Below are 21,863 nucleotides of genomic sequence, written 5' to 3' on the forward strand. Positions count from 1 at the left end.
CAAGTGCTGTATGATCTGCTTGAAAACACGCCCTCCTAACTTTATGCCTTCTGAACGCACCCCAGGTCTTTTTGTAGCCTGCATGTCGTTCTCATGTCTCTCCTCAGTCATATCTAGTCTTCACCTAGTGGTGGCTATGCTAACGTGGCCTTTTCTTTGTCTGCAGCTTCAGGTGATTCAGTTCATCGACGTGGCGGAGCAGGCCCTGACTGCCTTGGAGATGTTGTCCAGGAGACACAGTAAAGCCATCCTGCAGGCCGTAAGCCTCTCCTTACCGTGAATGTTGATGGCCTGTGGTGGCTATGAAATGGTTGTGCAGCTGTCAATAAACGGTCATTTCATGTGCATAGGAAGGCATATTCCACCGTTCCTTGGAGTCTACAGAATAACATCCTATTACATGAATTGGACGGTATCGAAATGATCTGTGTAAATACGCACCCGTAGAAATGCATATTTGGTGGTGTGTTTTTACTAGTATGTGAGCCACTCGCTCCGCTTCGGGAGCTGCATGGCGAGACTGTTCTAGTTCAAGCATACATTTCTAGCCGCTGCGCATCAACTCAGTTGTTGATGCTCTTTGGGGTTTACTGGCTGTCGGTTAAAAGCACTCCGTGATGACTGCTAATGTTGAAACCAGCTTTATGAAATATATTTAGCGGATTGATATTGAACCTTCCTCTGTTTGTCCCTGTGTGGCGCAGGGTGGTCTGGCTGACTGTCTGCTTTACCTGGAGTTCTTCAGCATCAACGCCCAGAGGAACGCCCTGGCCATTGCAGCCAACTGCTGCCAGAGCATCACCCCTGACGAGTTCCACTTTGTCTCCGACTCCCTGCCCCTGCTAACTCAGAGGCTCACACACCAGGTACGCACTGGCGTTTGCCTGTTACGAGGCGTGACACGCTGCGGGTGCATGAAAACACGCCGGTTGTCTGAAAGCGATTCATGTTTCCCTACAGGACAAGAAATCCGTTGAAAGCACTTGTCTCTGTTTCGCCCGGCTGGTGGACAACTTTCAACACGAGGAGGTGCGGCCCTTCTGCCCTGACTGTTTTCTCGCTCCCTTATGACCCGGCCCGCGGGACTGACTCTTAACTTGTGTCCGCAGAACCTCCTGCAGCAGGTGGCCTCGCGGGACCTGCTGACCAACATCCAGCAGCTGCTGGTGGTCACCCCGCCTGTGCTCAGCTCGGGCATGTTCATCATGGTGGTGCGCATGTTCTCCCTCATGTGCTCCAACTGCCCCTGTCTGGCCGTGCAGCTCATGAAGCAGAGTGAGTTAAACGGCTCGCGCTCAAACACTGCTGCCCCGGGGCATGCGCACGCCAAAAACACACACGCCAAAATCACACAATCCATTATGCACCTGTTTTCTATAGGCGCATACGCTTTCTTAAGTTAGTTTCCAGAGGTTGGGGCCAGGCGCCTCCCGTGGCTGGTTTCTGAACGTGTGTGCGATTTGGTTGTCAAATGATGATCGAGTTGTCGTAGGATTCACTTGAGGCTGCGTGTGCGATTAGCTGTGTGAAATAAAAACATGTGACGCGTTTAACTTTGTATGAATACGGTAACTTCGACACGCCTAGATGGCCTGTGTAAAGTGTTTTTAACCTTAGGGCTTGGTCTTTTTCAGATATTGCAGAGACTCTGCGCTTTCTCCTGTGTGGCGCGTCCAATGTTAGCTGCCAAGAGCAGATTGACCTGGTGCCCCGGAGCCCCCAGGAACTCTATGAACTCACCTCGCTCATCTGGTAGGTCCCTCTGCTGTACATGCTCCTCTTCACCACCCTGACTGTACCTGGTCCCAGATCTGCACCTCTGCTTCGGTGAGGCTGTTTTGAAAATGGATTCAAACTGCCTTATCTGTATTGTCATCTATGTACCCTAGCTGTTATGTATCTACCTGGTTTCTATTGCCCGCAGTCGGCCGGTATTTTGGCCTAGTTGGAAGTGAGCTTCAAAATGTTTCACTATATCCTTCAATCCGGGTTTAGCAGTTTATTTTGAATGTCAAGTCTTTCTGTAGTCGCAGCGCGACGTAACCTCTCGTGCGCCTTGCTGACCTTCCTTCGCCTTGTTACGCCCCCACCAGTGAGCTGATGCCCTGTCTGCCCCGAGAAGGCATCTTTGCGGTGGACGTCATGCTGAAGAAGGGCAGTGCCCAGGCCACGGAGGGAGCCATCTGGCAGTGGAGGGACGACCGTGGCCTCTGGCACCCCTACAACCGCATCGACAGCCGCATCATTGAGGTACACAAGTCATGCTGCGGCCGGCCGGGAACCGGGTCGCTATTCCTCGTCCGGTGGTGGTACTCCTCAGGAACCAATCGGCCCTTGCCTGTAGAGTAGGAACCTTCATATGTCGTGGGTCCCTTGCATTCCGCGGTGTTCCCATAATGTCTGGGGGTGTCTGTCTTCACTGTGCATCTCCAGACGGCCCACCAGAACGGGGAGGATGAGATCAGTCTGTCCACCCTGGGGCGTGTCTACACCATTGACTTCAACTCTATGCAGCAGATCAACGAGGACACTGGCACGGCGCGGGGTATCCAGAGGAAGCCCAACCCCTTAGCCAACCCCAACACTGGTGAGGCAGTACTTCTTGTCGTAGGCTCTATCTAAATGGATATCAGTTGTGGTGACCCGTAATTACAGCGATGTCTGCTAATACTGGATTGGTATGCAATGCTTCTTAAAGATGCCTTTTACTAATGAATTGGTTTATAGCCAAGTATTGTTCAATACTCGTTCCTTATTGGTTGGATGTGCATTCTAGAATGGAAGTTAGAACCTGAGATACAAGCCAGTTTGATGTCCTGGGGAAATGCACCTAATTATGAGGTTGATGTGACCATTAGCTTTTGTAGACATGCTGGCTATGTAGTGAGTAAGGGATAATGTTTTAATCCAATTAAGGGAGAATATTAATTAATCTACCAAAATGTAATAGACAGTTTAATTTAAAGCATCTATCTGAAGCGATCTGCGGAATCTGAAATGCTCCTAAAGGGAGATTTTCAAGTTAAACGGTGGTCATCAATAGCCAGTGGTCTTGCTTTGGAATTAGGCTGTGAGGGTGTCCCCGGGAATTAGGACCGATTTGTGTGGACGTTTCATGGGCCACGGCAAGTACAGGTCCAGGATGCATTTGCTGTATCTGCCAGAATGCACACAAAAACCATGTCTAACATGGTAGTGCCCTTTATAGCAGTGTGTATTTGGTGCTTGTTAATATTAGGCCCTGCTAATGTCAGTTGATGTAATGTGATGCTCAGGTTCTGAAGGCTGTCCTGAACTGAAGCTGATAGCTGCACTCTCAGTGGTGAAACAGGTCACTGCTACAACTTATTAGTCCCCTTTAAAAAGGTAGTATAGCTTTCTCCCGTTTGTCCCATGCAGGGCAGATTGAACCACAGATGTTATTGCGTCTTGTCAATTTGATCAGGCTCCTTTTGTCTTCTGTACTAGCTGATGGAAACCAATATCTCCTTTGAAGAATTCAAGTATCGTCTAATCTTACATGTTTTCTCTCCGTCTCTCCCAGGGGGTCACCAGGAGGTGAGGCGGGAGGACGCCCGGGCCCAGCTAATGAAGGAGGACCCGGAGCTGGCCAAGTGCTTTATAAAGACCCTGTTCGGGGTGCTGTATGAGGTTTACAGCTCATCTGCCGGCCCTGCTGTCAGACACAAGTGCCTCCGAGCCATCCTCAGGATCATCTTCTTTGCAGATGCAGAGCTCCTCAAGGACGTGCTTAGGAACCATGCTGTGTCCAGGTCAGTTAATTTATTAACCCCATGGTTTCATGCTCTCAGATGAGTCAAGATGATCCTCACTATGCCGTTCCCTCAGGCAATAACTCGGACAAAAACACACTTATTGGGTAATTTCACAAATTAGTATTTTGTATTTTACCGCAAAGTTATCCTCTGGGGTTTTGCCATGTTGAAAAAGTATGTTGACAGAATCTGCATATTCACGTCTTTAATTTCACCATGTGTTTCCCAGTCACATTGCCTCTATGCTGTCCAGCCAAGACTTGAAGATTGTAGTGGGCTCTCTGCAAATGGCTGAGATCCTTATGCAGAAGTTGCCTGACGTCTTCAGCGTCTTTTTCAGAAGAGAAGGTAATGCGTCCTGCACCAGCCTGTCTGCCTCTGCTCCCAAAAGTGGCCGACCTATAATTACAAAAATCTGCCAGCTGATAAGCAGCTCTTTTCTAGCACAGGAGCGGCTGTTCTGAGGACATGTCATGACAGATCCTTGACTGCTTGAATCTGATGAACCCCAAAATGTCAAGTTTTAAAGTGCATTCCTAACGTTGAGGTTGTAATTGTCATGCTCCGTGTTTTTTTTCCTTTCCATTTATTAAAGGACTGAGGTTACTCTTCCACACGAGAGAATCAAGAAAAGAGGGAATGGTTATGAAATTTTATTTCTCCCCCCTCCCTCTTCGCTAGGTGTGATGCACCAGGTGAAGAACCTGGCAGAGTCCGAGGCCTTCGTCACCAGCCCCCCCAAGGCTTGCACCAGCGGCACGGCCAGCCTGTGTACCACCACCATCAGCACTGCCGCCACCACAGCCGCCACCAACGCCAGCCCGGACCTTGGCTCGCCCAGCTTCCAGCACAGCATGGATGACTCACTGGACCTCAGCCCGCAGGGGTGAGACAATGCTTGCATGCACGCAGACACACACACACACACACACACGTACATACTACAGAAGGATGAGGTCAGATGTTATGGAAGTATTCACACAAACTGCTGCATTAGAACCTCAGTCTTTCCCTCTCTCCCAGGCGGTTAAGTGATGTGCTGAAGAGAAAACGTCTGCCTAAGAGAGGACCAAGAAGGCCCAAGTACTCACCTCCAAGGGATGATGACAAAGTAGACAATCAGGGTAACTATCGATTGAACTCTCAAACAGTCTCCCAGACTGGATGTGCGTGGATGTTACTGGTCATGCATATGGTGGCGGTGATGTGAACGTTCAGCAAGGTTGTTTTTTTGTGTGCGTATTTGGACGTACCGTAGCCCTGTTTGGATTACCAGTAACCACCGTCCCGTCTTAGTAATATTCGCTTCAACACTTGACAGAGGTAACCTAATAACAAAGGACACTGAAAGGTTATCATTTAGTCAAAAATCCACAAATGCAATTTCATATTGCGGTAATAATGTGTACATCCTTAGCTTTAATGGCTGGTGTTTTCCCCCTTTGGCTGAAATAACTCCATGTAGCTGTTACTTGTGATTGTCTATCACTGTCTTTCATTGACTGGGAGAAATACTTGCCCTGTCTTTAAAATACTGTTTCAGCTTGTCATATTGCTGGGCTTCCCTGCATGTACATCCTCCTTCAGGTCTCCACATAGCATTTAGATAGGCTTTAGTTCTGGACTTTGACTATACCATTCTATAACCCTCCATTTCTCTTTTGGAGGCGTTCTGTTATAGCTTTGTGTTTCAGAAAATTGTGCTTTTGCAAGATCCAAATTCTATCCAGCCTTTTGACAGACAGCCTCACATTCTCCTCAGTAATTCTTAAACAGAATGTGTCTTGCTCAATTCTTTACTTTGTTTTAATTTTCACCAAACCCGGCATTGTGGCCAAACGCAATCTCCGAGTTGGTGAGGTCATTGATTGTGGCAAGAGAGGCCAGTTGGTCCGTTGACGTTACCCTGGGGTTCCTTGATGACCTCGATGACCTGTCAGTCTGTTCTTGGGCTGAATTTGGTTGTGCAACCTGGTCCCTGTACGCCTGTGGTTAAGACCAGACTAAATGTCTTATTATGGAAGGCTGGACCCTCCCAAGTTAGACTAATGATTCTGATAATTTGAACCTGATTGTAATTTTATTGTGATGGTATGTACTAATATCTTCCCATAAGGACATTGCTTTTGTAAGGAAAAACTTTTCATTTCAGATTTCATTTTAGGGGTTTTGTTAAATTGGGTTATCAATGGAATTTAGCTGGCACATCCGTGTGTGTATGTCAAGTCAAGGCGTCCGTTTTTTTGGTTCTCATTCACATTGATTCCGGTCAGCCGTATTCAGCCCGTTATGGAATCTGCAGCCAACCGCTACACCAATTTGACTCTTTATTACTCCGTGCTAGAGCAACTCAATAATTGGCATTGGTAGTCTCCATGCATCTTTGTGTCCTGGTATATCTATCATATGTATCTGAAGCATCCAGTATGCAGAATGCTCTCTGTTACCCGTCTTTACATAACTGAACAAACAATGTAGCGTTATTTATGGACACACAACTTAATCTGGTCTCTTTCAATCAAAGGTTGTAAGTCCAAGTAAACCCAGTCTCATGTTTGATTTTGTGTTTTACTTTTCTCCTGTCTGACAGCCAAGAGTCCTACCACTCAGTCCCCAAAATCTTCCTTCTTGGCTAGCCTGAACCCTAAGACCTGGGGCAAGCTGGGCGCCCAGACCAACAGCGCAAACTCTGAGCCCTCTCGCACCCCTGGAGTTAGTGGCCTGTCACGTGCCGTTCCCAAGGACTCGGTCTCCAACAACAGGTACGACGGTTGGCTGCTCATAATATACAACGGGTTAAAACCAAAGGCCTAAAACGCTTCTAGGCTTAGTTGTTTCTTTTGTCTGTAGAATGATTACTGTTGTCTAGTGTGTTCTCTTGTAGCCTTCATAAAAATACTCTGATCACCTGTACCAGACAACCTTTGACAAAGGTTTGGGAGTAGGCCTGGCCTTATTAATTGTATTATTTTGACCTGATCATTTTCCAAGTTGCTTTTTCAGTTTTTCCCTATTTAATCTACTCTGACACTTTTTGCCTTTTAGGGCTTGAATGAACTGGCTTGTAAACGTAATCCCTGGTTTCAAAAGTTCTGTAAATAGGAGTCATACTTTTAGTTAGCTGAATTTGTCTGACTTGTTGTGAAAGGCACATCTTCACATTAGCAGTGTCAGACAGTCAGCTGAATAGATGTAACCTGATTGAATGTCATATTTCTTTAAAGTTCCCAGAATGCAGGTACTTACCTGGTAAATATTGGACATTCAGTGCATTCTAGAGCGAGACCCAAACATGGCATTGTACGAGGCAAAGCAGCCGCAGTAGTTTTTGTTTTCGTGGAAAGAACTGTTTTCTGGGGCGACAACGACAATAGCGACGGGCGTGTTCTGCTGTATAGTAGCGCTTTCCTGACTAACTAGCAGGAACGTGCTCTTGACAGCCAAGTAAAATCCCTGCAACGTGTTGCTTGTTTTGCTCGGAACAAACAAGTTGAAGTGTATCCAAATTGAAAGACGAATTGCGACCGCCTACCATGTTATGAAGAGGGAGAAACCATTCACTGACTACTGTTATCAAATGTTTATGTTAAGGTTTCTTGTGTCTTCATGACAAGATGTTGATGGTTGTAGTAATATTTTGCTAGCTATTTATTAAAAAGTCATGAATTATGTTGAATCATATTAATGTAAACAGCATTTGCTTGTATCAGCTCATGTCTCTCAGTAAATGCAACACTGGTATAAATCAATATTCTGATTTGATATTTATATTAATCTGTCCAATACAATTATTTGTGTATATATTTATATGTATGCGTATATATTTCTTTTTTAGTATATATATTTTTTATTCAGTTCGGGCTAGTAGGTCACAGACCAACTGGCCCAGGAGGAAAGGTTTAATATTGGACCCTGCCCTCCCTTTGCAACCTTAAATATGCAGTTTTTTTTCTCTCCCCAGGGACAAAATTAAGGCGTGGATCAAAGAGCAGGCCAGTAAGTTTGTGGAGCGCTATTTCAACACTGAGAACGTGGACTGCAGCAACCCAGCACTGAATGTACTCCAAAGACTCTGCACCGCCACCGAGCAGCTCAGCTTGCAGGTACTGTCTGCAACACGTCCCCTGTACAGTTATAGCTCCTCCATCTCTACATCTGAACTGTTGCCCCATCATGAGGTATAGCCGGCACGTATGCTGTTTGATCCGTTTCCTTCCCCTTTACACTAAGTACGCTCTGTGTAAGTACATTAGTCAGCCCTTTTTATGTAGGTGAATGATGTTGGGTGTTGCTGCCTCCGTAGTCATTGACTTATCGTGATAATCTGGACTTCCCCACCAAGGTTGACGGTGGTGTGGAGTGCCTGGTTGAGATCTGCAGCATTGTGTCAGAGTCAGACGTATCTTCGTTTGAGATCCAGCATAGCGGCCTGGTCAAGCAGCTCCTCCTCTACCTGACCTCCAGCAGCGAGCATGACATTGTCAGTCGGGATGTCCGCCTCAAGAGGTTCCTGCACGTCTTCTATGGCTGCCCGGTAAGGCTGACCTCAGATCAGGCATCCGCTGAACTGTTTGTGTCTCATTTACGTCAACTCTGCAACAGTCCGACTAAACAGCCGTGCCAATCACTGGTAATGAGACAGAGTGCGTCCTTAAGAGGTGTCTGAAGCGTGTTCCTCGTGTTTTCCTGTCTAGATCCCAGGCACGGAACCGGTGGGACGCCTGGACCCATCTGAGAACGGGCCCCTGCTATCGTTGGTGCACAAAATGAACAACTGCCTGAGCCAGATGGAGCAGTTTCCTGTCAAGGTGCATGACTTCCCCAGTGGCAACGGCAATGGGAGCAGGTCAGCATATCAACTAGTTCCCGTCTCTATATTGTATATTATCGGGGAAATTCAAGGACGGTGCCTCTATTTCACTCGGTCCTGTTGCGTTCACGTTGCTCATGTCATAACGGTGCTTTTCATATGGGGCCCTGAGGGCTTGGAGTTACTTGGGTTTGGCTAAGCTAAGTGTAACGGAGACACAAGGTAGGCCTATGCTTTTGGAAATGTGTAGTAAACGTTACAGTACAACACAGTGGTTGTATAGTTTATTCAGATAACAGGTACTGCATTGCAAGTGGTAGTGAAAGACACTACATGGGCACGGTAGGAAATGAACACCTGCCACTTGCCAAATCTGTGCAATTGTTAGCTTTGGATCATAGATTTGTCAAAACTACCTGCAATTGTTTCAGGTAGACTTTAGCCAAAAAGACAGTCCAGAAAACACCTCCCAAAACATGTTAATCCTAAAAAACAATTATATTCAAATTAATCTGTCAAGATTCTCCCCGACTCTCTGAACATTCAGATTTGACATAATGAGCGCTTCGGTCGGTTAGTTGGCAAGAGTGTTGGCTCAGTCTATCGGCACATTGCCAAATAAGTTGCAATTCTAGCTTGATACCCGAAATGTGGCGGCATATTGCTGTGATTAAAAAGGCCAGCAGCGGTAAAAGTAACATTAGCCAAGGAACTCTAACCCTGTCAAAGCAAAGGAGAAAGGTGTTTTCTAAAGAGTGGCGACAGGATGACTAACAAACCGAGCATATGTTCCCTTGGCCGCTGTTGTCCGCATTCATCCCACAAACGGCAGATGAGTTCATTTTATTATGGGTGCCAATATAAAAATAGAAGTGTCATGTTTGTTTTTTGAAATACATTTTCAGTTCATGTTAAGATTTTTAAACACATGCATGCATTTGTTTTCTGTCCATTTATTTTGAAGTGAAAATATCTGGTAAAAATTAGTGGCTGGTAAGTTTTGGGCGTCTTTGGTGAACCAAAACGTAAATTTCCTACGCTATACATGGATGTCGTTTTACTCCCCCTATCCTGTTGTGTGGACTGTATGACACTGACATTCAGATGGTTCCCAATATATTAATGATGTATGACTTGTATTAATACATTCAATATCACCCCAAGTGAAAAGTCCCAGATCTCAAACAAAACATTGGTTCAGGACAAGTGTTCTGAAAACCTTTGGACCCATGTTTCCTGCCCATGGCGTTGGGTTTTAAGTATTTGTATTATATTTTCTATATACTTTTGTTGTCATTTAGGTTTTCCACTGTTTGGATATGCATTGAGAACTCACTTGGTGGTCTGCCTAATGCTTTTCTTAACGGTCCACGCAATGTTGTCTGTTTCTTTCAGAGGATCTCAGGCCCTGAAATTCTTCAACACACACCAACTGAAATGTCAGCTTCAGCGGCACCCAGACTGCACCAATGTGAAGCAGTGGAAGGGAGGCCCAGTGAAGATTGATCCCTTGGCCTTGGTACAGGCCATTGAACGCTACCTAGTGGTCCGAGGTGAGTGTTGTTGACTATTTGCTTCAGCACTTTCATTCTGCGGGGGAGGAGAGTTCAACCGCAAATTCTCTATCCTACTGGGCTAGTTTCTGGAGTTTGTTCACATTTTAGTAATTTAGCAGACCCTATCCAGAGCAACTTCCTGTAAATACATACATTTTAAAAGAGCCAGGTGAAATTATCACAGTTTTGTAGTAAGTACATTCCACTCAGTGAATTAGTCAGCCAAGGACTGTGCCTATGTGAATGAAGTTAACAACAGGTTGGCAGTGGAGCTATGAACTACTCTGTGAAACGGTGAATTCCCAGAATATATAGTTTCTTCCACCCCTGACATTTATCCCTGCTTGGGTTGAAGTGCTCAGTGAGACTTTCTGTCTGCAGGTTATGGACGAATCAGAGAAGAGGACGAGGATAGTGATGATGATGGTTCGGACGATGAAATTGACGAATCACTGGTAAGTGGCCACCGACCGTACTCCTGTCACCTCTAACCCTGACCGTCCTTCCACCGACCGTACTCCTGTCGCCTCTAACCCTGACCGTCCTTCCACCGACCGTACTCCTGTCGCCTCTAACCCTGACCGTCCTTCCACCGACCGTACTCCTGTCGCCTCTAACCCTGACCGTCCTTCCACCGACCGTACTCCTGTCGCCTCTAACCCTGACCGTCTTTCCACCGACCGTACTCCTGTCGCCTCCAACCCTGACCGTCCTTCCACTGACCGTACTCCTGTCGCCTCTAACCCTGACCGTCTTTCCACCGACCGTACTCCTGTCACCTCTAACCCTGACCGTCCTTCCACCGACCGTACTCCTGTCACCTCTAACCCTGACCGTCTTTCCACCGACCGTACTCCTGTCACCTCTAACCCTGACCGTCTTTCCCGGTCCAGGCGGCCCAGTTCTTGAACTCTGGCAGCGTGCGCCACCGGCTGCAGTTCTACATCGGTGACCACCTCCTGCCGTACAACATGACCGTGTACCAGGCGGTGCGGCAGTTCAGCCTGCAGGCCGAAGAGGAGAGGGAGTCCACGGACGACGAGGCCAACCCCCTTGGACGTGCCGGCATCTGGACCAAGACGCACACCATATGGTATCCCCTTAACACTTTCTGGACGGCCACTGGGCCTGGCTGACACCTGGGATGGAGGGGGTGGTTGGGGGCGTTCGCGCATTAGCCTCCTTCCAGTCCCATGCCGGACGGACACCTGGTGTCCTTATTGACTCCCCTCTTTCCGTCCCGTCAGGTATAAGCCGGTAAGGGAGGATGAGGACGGCACCAAGGACGCTGTGGGAGGGAAGCGAGGCCGTGCGCAGACGGCCCCCACCAAGACCTCGCCCCGCAACGCTAAGAAGCAAGATGAGCTGTGGCACGGTAGGACCTCCCTCTGTGCCCTGATTGCATCGGAGACCCCTGTTCTGGTGGTTTCTTCATCTAACAGTGAACGTACCCGTTCCAGCTGGGATGAACCTGCTCCTGCTTGAAGTCCGTTGTTGATATCCATCTGAATGTGACCTCTGACATCGCTGTACAGACACACGGGCTCATTTGACCTCTGACCACTGTAGCCCCCTTTACCTACGCCTGTTCATTACCAAATGCGTTTCACTGGAACCTGGAGGGAACTTCTTCCCTTCAGTAAAAAACCCTGCCTTGTGTTTTCCTCTTATTCTGTGTGTCTGTGTTAATGGATATCACCTTGCCCTCCCAGATGGTGTGTGTCCCAGTGTGACCAGCCCTCTGGAGATGTACCTCATGTCTGAACCCCCAGAAAGCATTACCTTTGATGACCCGTCGCTGGATGTTAACCTGCTGCTAAGGGTTCTGCACTCAATTAGTAGATACTGGTTCTACCTTTATGAGGTGAGTTGCCTCTCCTGTCCTTCCTCTGACCCTACTGGGACGCTCCGATGCCAAACGCCAGATACATTCTTTACGTCCAGCGGGGATCTGCATTAAGGCTCATGCCAAAATGTTCTCCCACAAGCGATGGTACAAAGTACCCAGTTGGGTGGGACTTTTCAAGCAGTCTTGGATGTTAGTGTCAAATGTGTAACGCTTGACCGGGGTGCTATCTGGAAGCCTTGGCGTGCACACGCTGGTGGAAAGGTGATCGAAGCCCCCTTGTCTTGCTGTCCGTCAGAGGGCAGAAGTCAGGCTGGTGTCCTGTATACGGAGCTCATGGTGGTTGTTTCCTTTGCTTCAGAACGCTGTGTGTAAGGAGATCATCTCCACTAGTGAGTTCATCAACAGCAAGCTGACGGCGAAGGCCAACCGCCAGTTACAGGATCCTCTGGTCATTATGACGGGCAACATCCCGACCTGGCTCACGGAGCTTGGCAAAACCTGGTAACTAACCGCGTCCCGCTATTGACACGCACACCCCGCACGCCCACGGGGTCACGACCTTCAACCTCTATGCAGTGCTGGATGTTTCTCTGATCAAACTGATGGATGTTTTCTCCTCCTTTCCAGTCCCTTCTTCTTCCCCTTCGACACACGGCAGATGCTTTTCTACGTGACGGCCTTTGACCGTGACCGGGCCATGCAGCGCCTCCTTGATACCAACCCAGAGATCAACCAATCAGATTCTCAGGATAGTCGTGTGGCACCCCGACTCGACCGGAAAAAGGTCTTTAATGTTTTACAGCGCTGGTGTATTGTCAGGTCTGTTGTACGCTGCCTGTGTTGGTCCAGGTGTGTCGAATGCTTCGTCAGGGAAGCCCTGCCAGGATGCACAACGGACGTCCCCGTTATATTATCTAGCCGGCCAATCTGCCATTTTATTTTGCTCGCTGTTTCTATTCGTTAACGCCTCCTGTCTTTTCCCCTCGTCTCCAGCGAACGATAAACCGCGAGGAGCTGCTGAAGCAGGCTGAGTCAGTAATGCAGGACCTAGGCAGCTCCAGAGCCATGTTGGAGATCCAGTATGAGAACGAGGTACATTACTCATTAACGCCCTCATTCCCCAAGCACTTGTCAATACAGGGTCTCCGCAGTGCTTTGAGTCCTAAAGTATTGCATTATTTATCGAACTCTAAGGCCTTAAAGTCTTAAATTGACTTTAAAACGTAAGTTCTGTCAGCACTGTGAATAGGGGATGCAGAAAATGTGTGGTTTGTGAACGTGTTTTAGGTCTGGTCGTGCGCAGAGGAACCACGATTTCAGTCAGATTGCTAGATGTCAGCAAGACATGGCGGTTGGCTACTTTTCTCCCAAAACCATCGTTAGAGGTAGATAACTATTTAGCACCAAAGCTAGGTAATTTAGCTAGCAGCGTAGTAGACCGTGGCTGTTAAGCCTCCTGCAGGTACCATGGGATTTCTCTCCTGCCATTTCTCTGTTCTGTTTGGTCGTTTCACAGACTACAGGCTCGCGGAGTACAGTCAGTAACGTTATTGACGGCAGTTGGCCTTTACTACTCTAACAACTGTGGGTCCAGGCACTTACAGACAGACAGCGATGCGCGACATCTGAAACGAGAGATCATTCTGACTACCGTGTGTAGACCCATGTAGGGGTTTTACATGCTAATACCGTGGCTGGCTTTGTGTTGGTTACCATAGTAACAACAATGCTCTGATGAAGCTAGGTTTGCTATTACTTTACAGATGTTGTATGTTTTTGTATATTGTTTACAAATTAAAGACGACTACCTGAAATAATGTCGCAGGCTAGGTAAGCAGATTATTTGTTAACTGTGTGCAATGTTGTTCTTGTTATAATGACTAGGCTATAGGCCTATTGTTATAATTGTAGTAATTATTATAGTTATTAGTTGAACAAAAGTTAGTACAAAACCACTGGATCACTAGCGATCACTAGCACTTTTGGCATGGAGAGAAGTATGCCGTTATGTTCATGATGTGGACACTGTAGGGAATTGAACAACATTGGAGGGAGATGCATTATCCTACTTCACTAACAGTGCATATCAGTGCTACAGTCATGCTCCCCTGTTACTGCATGCAGGTACGGAAGCGCCTTAAACAGCTGCTTGTTTTGGTGCTCGTCAACAACTAAAGTCTGCAGTGCTTTACTTCAGTTGAACTGGTGTCCCTATGTATTTTTTGTGTGGGGTGGTGGTGTGAAATTGGTCTTAAATTGAATTTCAAGTGGCATTAAAAAGTCTTAAACTGAACTTGCTGAAACCTGCAGATACCCTGAAATTAGAGGGGGTGAAAAATTTGCTCCTATGACCGCAGCGCAGCATTGAAAGTTGTTTATCAAAACAGTTTTCACTTGTTTTTGTCCGGTTGCCAACAATATATTAAAACGAGTGACATTGTTATTAAAAAATTGTAGGTCGGTGCTTTTATTCAAACCTTTTCATCCTTCCATGAGACAATGGTTAAGTCACGTCCACAACCCAGCTGGTCCTTAGTTCGATTTGCATCTTAAATCAAATGTTTCCATGAGTGCCATTGGGCGGTCGGCCCGGTACTGTGGACTGCATTACACAGCTACGCAATCCCTATGGAGTTGGTTTTGAAATGCGATAGATCTGTGTTTAGTTTAGTTTCTTATTTGTGCTCTGTCCATCAGTAGTATGTGTTGTGTGGTTTTGCCCATATCAAGTGTCTCACTTCAAGTGTAGTGTATCAAGTGTGGTTTTCAAAAATTAAAACGCTATTTCAATCTCAATTACAACCAGCTGTTTAAGAGCTACACTCTTTTCCCGACCGTTAATCTTAAAGTAAGGAATCCGGTATGTGCAGCTCATGTGATGAGTTATCAACATAACAGCATGATGATTTTCTTTTTTATCCACTGCAAACCCTTGAACTGGCATTAAATGTACTGACACAAGCAGGACTCTGAGAGGGGTGATTGGCCATTGTACAGGGTTTCTCAACACCTAAGCCAGAGAGCAGGCCTTCATTGTTAAGCCCTGACCTTCATTTTGTCTTTCTTGCAGGGTTTGTACAGATGTTTGAAATCCCTGAAAATACTTTAATGTTAATGTGGCATTTTTGAAGTTGCAGAAGTGTAATGGCTTTAAATTGTCGTCTGAATTTTGTTAATGTAAATGAGTTGTTTAGTTCCTGACATAATTGACAATTTGATAAAATAATTTGCTTCAGAAAGTGTCAGTAGTTTAGCTTTTTGCCACCAGTCTGGCGTACCTCTGACCTGCTAGTGTGAGCCACCTAAAGAACGGAAGGCAAGATGTGGGGCATAATGTAGTAAATGACGGCTGGACATATGCTGCCATTTTAGTGAAATGCGGCTGAAAAAACAGTTTAATACAGCGTCTAAAACTGCGGACAGCGTCTCGCAAGGTCTGCTTGAAAGAGTCAAGTGTTCATAATGTCTGTGCAGGCTGTTTAGTCTTACCCAAGCTCACGTGTAGGGCGCGCTGTGCTCCTGGCCTGGATTTGATGGCATGTGCTCGGGAGGTCACCAGACCTAGGTTTTTTGGGGCTCCCAAGAATTAGGGGTTCACTCAATCCTGCCGTGCACGTGGCAGGCGGCGTTCATAGTTAGTCTCTTGTTCCGGGCCCTCAGACGTGCCAGGGGTCCTGGAGTTTTCTGGGTGGACTCGCGTTGCACTGTAGTTCTTTAACGCGCACGCACACTTTTTGAAATATTAACGTGAAACATCCCTGGAGTGATCTGGATACAAGCTCATCTTTCCGCTCATCTTCTCCCTTCAGGTGGGCACAGGGCTGGGTCCCACGCTGGAGTTCTACGCCTTGGTGTCACAGGAGCTGCAGCGAGCTGACCTTGGGCTGTGGAGGGGTGAGGAGGTTACCTTGTCCAACCCCAAAGGTAACTTATCCCCCCCAACCCTCTGGGGAATATTGTTTAGAATAGATTTGTTATTCAAAGAAATGCAATTTTTCATTTAAAATCCTACAGTTTTCCTAGGTGTACCTGGAAAAACAACTGTTCAGTCATTAATACTGAGTTACTGGAGCCTTAGAAACTGCTGGGTAGCAGTCTATAGTGGAACTAACAGCTTGAAAGCTTATAAACATTTTCAGATCCTACCCCAGAAATATTGCCCATGTTTTTATAATTTTGGCTTTTGTTTTTGAATGGCTTATTTGGGAATTAGGGCATTTGTAAATATTCTATAGCAAATGGAATTTGAAAATAAACCGAAGCATTTCTGTTGTTTCATGTTTGCGAAGTAGTTGATGCTCCGTTCCACTTGATGACAGTGCTGGAACAACACTTCCTTCACCATGTGGTTTTCTCCCCCTTAGGAAGCCAAGAAGGGACCAAATACATGTTCAGCTCCAGAGGGCTTTTTGCTGTTCCCTTCGGCAGGACGACCAAACCTGCGCACATCGCCAAAATAAAGATGAAGTTTCGCTTCTTGGGCAAGCTAATGGCCAAGGCCATTATGGACTTCAGACTGGTAAATACCAGCAAAATATGTACCTTTGACAGCAGCACTAGTCCACTGCAATGCTAAACATCTCTGGATCTTCCATTTACTCCTTTTCCTGCTGTTATCTGCCTTTATTTGATATCAGCCTGGTTTGCAGGAACTAAATGGAGTTATTGTTCAACGTGGCTTTTCTAGGGCCCTATGTGCTTTCCTGCTAGAGTTGTACACTTGCCTGAAATCTCTGGGTAAACCCCCCCCCCCCCCCCCTCCCTCCCAGCTGGACCTTCCCCTTGGGCTGCCCTTCTACAAGTGGATGCTACGGCACGAGATGTCCATCAGCTCTCACGACCTGGTCAACATTGACCCTGGTGTGGCCAAGTCCATCCAGCATCTGGAGGACATCATCCGGCAGAAGAAGAGGCTGGAGCAGGACCGCTCTCAGGTCAGTGCAGATGACCTCCCCCCTCACGAGACGTGTCAAACATACTCGTAGCAGTTCTTTAAGAAAAAGTACTTGGCTAGGTGCTCCCTATTTGAGATTGGGGACTTTTCTACAGTCCGTGGACGTGCGTGTAAGAATTTGGGTCTTCGTTTAAGCGTCAGAGAACAGTGCTTTGTGGTTCAGTCATCGGTTCAGTCATCGCTCTCAGCTTAACGCCCTTCTATCTTCTTTGTGGTTTTTCTACTTAATGTAAGCCTTTTCCCCCTCTGCCTCCTAGACCAGAGAAACCCTGCAGCAGGCTCTGGAGAGCCTCAACATGAACGGCTGCTCCGTGGAGGACCTGGGCCTGGACTTCACCCTGCCCGGGTTCCCCAACATCGAGCTCAAGAAGGGGGGCAAGGATGTCCCGGTCACCATCTACAACCTGGAGGAGTACCTCAGGGTGGGTGCCCGGCACATGCATGTAGACTCGCTCCCGTCGTAGCCTGTTCAGTGTGTCTACCTATTACGGAGCTGACCTTTTGGTCCCCCTTCTCCGCAGCTGGTGGTCTACTGGACCATGAATGAAGGCGTGTCCCGGCAGTTTGAGTCGTTCAGGGAAGGGTTTGAGTCAGTCTTCCCCCTTCACCACTTGCAATATTTCTACCCCGAAGAGGTGAGCATCACGCCTCTCCAAAGCTTGTTGTCAGGCGCCACTGTTTAGTCCGCTGCTGCTAACGCCCTCTTTGCCCTGCAGTTGGATCAGCTGCTGTGTGGCAGCAAGTCCGAGACCTGGGATGTCAAGACCCTAATGGAGTGTTGTCGGCCGGACCACGGCTACACGCATGACAGGTGAGCTGCTCGTGGCTCTGACCGGACCGACAATGTTGATTTTGGGCCTTGTGTCTGGGTGCCGTGGTTTGATGGGTTGTCTCTGTTTTTGTATTTTTTTCTCCAGCCGTGCCGTGAGGTTCCTCTTCGATGTGCTCAGCAGTTTTGACGCCGAGCAGCAAAGACTCTTCCTGCAGTTTGTTACAGGAAGCCCCAGACTGCCCGTTGGAGGTGAGTGGTTTTGGTTGTGTCCTCCCTGTTAGGGGATGGGCACTGTCAATCCTTTCACTATTCTACGTATTCAATGATATTTCTTCAGGTAGGACGTCCTTGTTCTGTTTCGGCTGACTAGTAGGGGCGAGCTGAGACACACTCAACCAGCTGGTGCCAGAAATATATTGCTGTGATGGGTATATCTGTGGCATCCACTGGTAATCCCTTACCTGCAGTTAGGTTTGCCTGGCTTCTCATTTAGGCAACTTCTGTTATTTTGGTTCCATTGTGCATCGGACAACAATTCCCCTCATTTGCGACGCCGCCCTCTGCCATAGTGCTGTTTAAAATGGCCGGCAGAACAGTGTGGAAAGTGTCGGTTCCCAGTGTGTTCTATGTTCAATTCTGTGTGTGGTGGCGTTTTCCCATTGGAGGGTTTAACTCTCCAACACTTCAGAGGATTTCGTCATCTATCACATCCTAATACACTTGGTAACGGAAGGAATGGGCTCAACCTACTGGAAACCCTCACAATGGGCCATTGAAAAGCCACAGGTCATGTGCAGAGACTGGTATATGGCCACGGGTGTGGTATGTGTGCTGACCGATGAATCCACCACGGCTCGGTATTGACTGGATATGCCGCCTTTTTTTGTTCTGCAGGTTTTCGGAGTCTGAACCCGCCACTGACCATTGTGCGTAAGACGTTTGAGTCGACGGAGAACCCGGACGACTTCCTGCCCTCGGTCATGACCTGTGTCAACTACCTGAAGCTGCCCGACTACTCCAGCATCGAGATCATGCGCGAGAAACTGTTGATTGCAGCCCGTGAGGGTCAGCAGTCCTTCCACCTGTCCTGATCTCCGATCTTTCTCCCGTTTAAAATGCCTTCTACAGCAAACCGACGAAATCATGACTTCCTTCTAGTTTTTTTTTCTTTTTCTAATTACCTACATCAAGGCAACATGTGTACAGCCTTCTTGTTAGAGAACGCAGCTTGCAGAAATGGGAAAAAAAGACTTGAGATATATATTTGCTGCCCCTGTCTCCTACAGAAAAAAAAAAAAAACAAAGGCGTTACATGACTCACGGAACTTAAAAATAATCTTAAAAAAAAGATACCGATAGTTGAGTAATGTTGAAAAAAGAAAATGGGTGACATTTTAAATTGCATTGCTGTGTGATATTTAAAAAAAAAAAGGGATGTTTCCTCTCCAGAGTGGTGCATCATGTCACTGTGTGTTGGGGAGGGGGGAGTCCATTGAGCAACCTAGGTTCACTTTAGCTCCAAAGATCATTTGTACAGACAAATTTACAGACTTCGCTCATTCTTCACATTTGATAGAATAGCTATTTGTTCTCGTCTCCTTTCCTTTTCAGTTAGTCTGTTTGCAATTCTGTTCTTCTGAATTATACGACCCCAGTTAGTGTTGCCTTTTTGGTTCTGCTTTTTCCTCTCCGTGTGTTTTTGCTTATTAAATTTGTGAAAACGAGCGTTGCAGTTGGTTGAATGAGACTAGTGATGAGAGCGTAGTACCCACTTTTTTTTTTCTTTTCTTTTTTTTTTTACCCTAGTTGAAATTGTGTTCTGGCCTAAATTTACCAAGAGCTTCAGCTCAAACGTTGAAGAGTTATATCCAGTTTTGGATGAGTCAATTATTTTTTTTTGCTCTTTAATAGAGTAGTAGTGTCTGCTGGACCCTGAGGGAGGCTGGAGGGTGCTCTGGATGAGCTCTGAAAGGCCACCCCCAATCCCTTATTGTAGCTGAACACAACTTTTGGCTGTTCTCATTTTATCGTTTCATGGCCAGACAGCATTTCAAGTTCATTTATGGAATAAGAGTTTATATGCAGTTTCACACCCGGTTTGAGGTGAGGATGTCTGCTTTACCTTTTTTAATTTTCTAATTTTGTTTTCCTATTTTTTTTTTTCTTTTCTTGCTGTAGTTTATTTTTTGCACTGCTGGCTTGGAACAAACCGTGGTGTGCACCTGCAGTCTGTGGCCAGGGGAGGGCGCCACTGTATGCTCTTCTGGCCCAATCGTTCATGTGCTGGTTTCTAAGATCTGCAATAATTTACTGCATCAGGTTCATGTTTTTACCTGAACATAAAATAAAGTAACTGTTTGACTCATCTGTGTATTCTTTTATTTTCCATACTCCTGGTCTTTTTCTATTTCCTCTGTGTGGTACAACCTGTGTAGCCATAGGTTACAGGAAAGAGTTGCTTGATTGACAGAAAATGCCTAATTGTGTATTTACACCTCAGCTGGCATACAATCGATCCTACCGGTTTAATTGTGTGGTTTATTCAGAGTAGCAACGTTTTATTTTTCCCTCAACTGGCAGTCACTGACTGCAATGCATTCTGTATTATAGGCTTTGTATTATAAGGCGCTTGCCATTAAACTGTAGGTGGTGACTAATGTGCCCTGTCTTTCTCTGGGTGCATAAGGGTTTTGGCGTCAAGATTCTTAGGGCTCACTGCTGTATGCTACCGGTTTGACTCACGTGCAACTCTGGCTTAAAGATGCCGTCCAACTTTTACTTTTTGTAATCTTTTTTGGGCTGGCTGTTTTATTGTTTACCTAATTTGGACGTGGGGTCAGTATCAAGTATGAAAGCGAGTGGTTTTGATGGTGTGCCAAAAAATTGGCACATGAATATACAACATTTGGGGACTTACATGCCACTTACAGCTAGTGTCCAGAATTGCAATATGCGTCTTTAGGAGTGATACATGATGCATTAGATTTGCAGGGGCTTTGAAAAGCTCTGACCCCTTTAATTTCTCTGCTTTTGTGTCAGGCTTGGTTTATAAACACATTTATTTTGGTCATCAATCTAAATTAGTGAAATGTTTCTGCAACTGAAACACTATCTTTTACAATTATGTATTTAGTCCCTTTGATATGACTTAAGTTGTGCATCTGGTTTTCTTTCATCACCCTTGATGTCTTTAGCACTTGATTGAGTCATCTTATGGCACATTCAATTGATTAGACTTGATTTGAAAATGCGCACAGCGGTCTATATGAAGTCCTTCGTAGACCTCTGAATTTCGTGGAGCCATAGATCTGGGGAGGATTGTAAAAATATGCATGGTACATGTAATCAAGACTCTTCCTACATCCTTCTGCCCGGTAGAACTAAGTTACTGGGTTAGAAGGGCTGTAGTCTGGGTTAGTTGACCAGAACCTAATGGCCCGTAATGGAGTGTCAGTTTCTCTGTAGGGATGGGAGAGCCAGATGGTCAACCATTTCTGCAGCACTCCATAAATCAGGCTGTTATGGTATATTCACCAGACAAAAGCCACTCCTGAGTGAAAGGTGTTTGAAATGCCACCTGAAGTTTGCCAGATGGCGCTTTACGGACACTGAAACCAATGATTACAAATATTTTCATATTGATGAGACCCAAATCAAACTTTGGTCTGAATGCCAAAGCACCCCTCGTCACCTGGCAGACACCATCTCTTTGGTGGCAGGAACTGGGATCCTGGACAGGGTTGTGGGTTGGATGAACAAAGGAAATTACAGAGGGGGTAACCTGGTCTAAGGCACACCGGCACTCAAACTGGAAATTAGATTAATCTTTCAGAACAACAACTGAATCACACAGCCAAGTCAACACGAGTTGCTTTGGGACTTATCTGTGAATATCCTTGAGTGGCCTAGCCAAGGACCGTACTTGAATATCTGTAGGGAGATCTGAACATCACATTTCACTATGCTCCCCATCCGATTAAAAGGATCTTGAGAGGATCTGCAAGGAAGAATGGGAGAAACTGACCAAACCCAGGAACTGAATGTCTGTGCTTAACAGATCATATGTACATGAGATATTTCAGTTTTTAATAAATATCCAGACCTATCTGCTTTGTCATAATGGGTTGTTGTGTAATTCCTTATAAA

General features: G+C 46.4%; 1 protein-coding gene across 4 annotated transcripts in view; it reads left to right on the top strand.

The window, feature by feature from the left end:
• trip12 (thyroid hormone receptor interactor 12) overlaps positions 1-20,082 on the top strand; it is a 39,332-nt gene extending 19,250 nt beyond the window's left edge. For 2 of the 4 annotated variants that reach the window (XM_029124208.2, XM_029124169.2), the window contains 31 exons: positions 167-259; positions 705-866; positions 961-1,029; positions 1,110-1,275; positions 1,635-1,752; positions 2,094-2,250; positions 2,434-2,587; positions 3,545-3,773; positions 4,006-4,124; positions 4,458-4,662; positions 4,800-4,900; positions 6,367-6,538; positions 7,738-7,879; positions 8,119-8,310; positions 8,471-8,622; positions 9,982-10,139; positions 10,524-10,597; positions 11,036-11,235; positions 11,390-11,517; positions 11,855-12,006; positions 12,350-12,492; positions 12,619-12,775; positions 12,985-13,083; positions 15,801-15,915; positions 16,356-16,510; positions 16,761-16,925; positions 17,203-17,367; positions 17,467-17,580; positions 17,662-17,756; positions 17,863-17,966; positions 18,612-18,808. In XM_029124208.2, the coding sequence (XP_028980041.2) occupies positions 167-259; positions 705-866; positions 961-1,029; positions 1,110-1,275; positions 1,635-1,752; positions 2,094-2,250; positions 2,434-2,587; positions 3,545-3,773; positions 4,006-4,124; positions 4,458-4,662; positions 4,800-4,900; positions 6,367-6,538; positions 7,738-7,879; positions 8,119-8,310; positions 8,471-8,622; positions 9,982-10,139; positions 10,524-10,597; positions 11,036-11,235; positions 11,390-11,517; positions 11,855-12,006; positions 12,350-12,492; positions 12,619-12,775; positions 12,985-13,083; positions 15,801-15,915; positions 16,356-16,510; positions 16,761-16,925; positions 17,203-17,367; positions 17,467-17,580; positions 17,662-17,756; positions 17,863-17,966; positions 18,612-18,808 (4,452 nt within the window). Of the gene's footprint in view, positions 1-166; positions 260-704; positions 867-960; positions 1,030-1,109; positions 1,276-1,634; positions 1,753-2,093; positions 2,251-2,433; positions 2,588-3,544; positions 3,774-4,005; positions 4,125-4,457; positions 4,663-4,799; positions 4,901-6,366; positions 6,539-7,737; positions 7,880-8,118; positions 8,311-8,470; positions 8,623-9,981; positions 10,140-10,523; positions 10,598-11,035; positions 11,236-11,389; positions 11,518-11,854; positions 12,007-12,349; positions 12,493-12,618; positions 12,776-12,984; positions 13,084-15,800; positions 15,916-16,355; positions 16,511-16,760; positions 16,926-17,202; positions 17,368-17,466; positions 17,581-17,661; positions 17,757-17,862; positions 17,967-18,611 lie in introns of all 4 variants that reach the window. The other 2 variants (XM_013135318.3, XM_029124196.2) reach the window with 2 other exon arrangements.
• The last annotated feature ends 1,781 nt before the right edge of the window (positions 20,083-21,863 follow it).

This window comes from Esox lucius, chromosome 1, assembly GCF_011004845.1.
Source record: "Esox lucius isolate fEsoLuc1 chromosome 1, fEsoLuc1.pri, whole genome shotgun sequence".
NCBI classification, from domain to species: domain Eukaryota; kingdom Metazoa; phylum Chordata; class Actinopteri; order Esociformes; family Esocidae; genus Esox; species Esox lucius.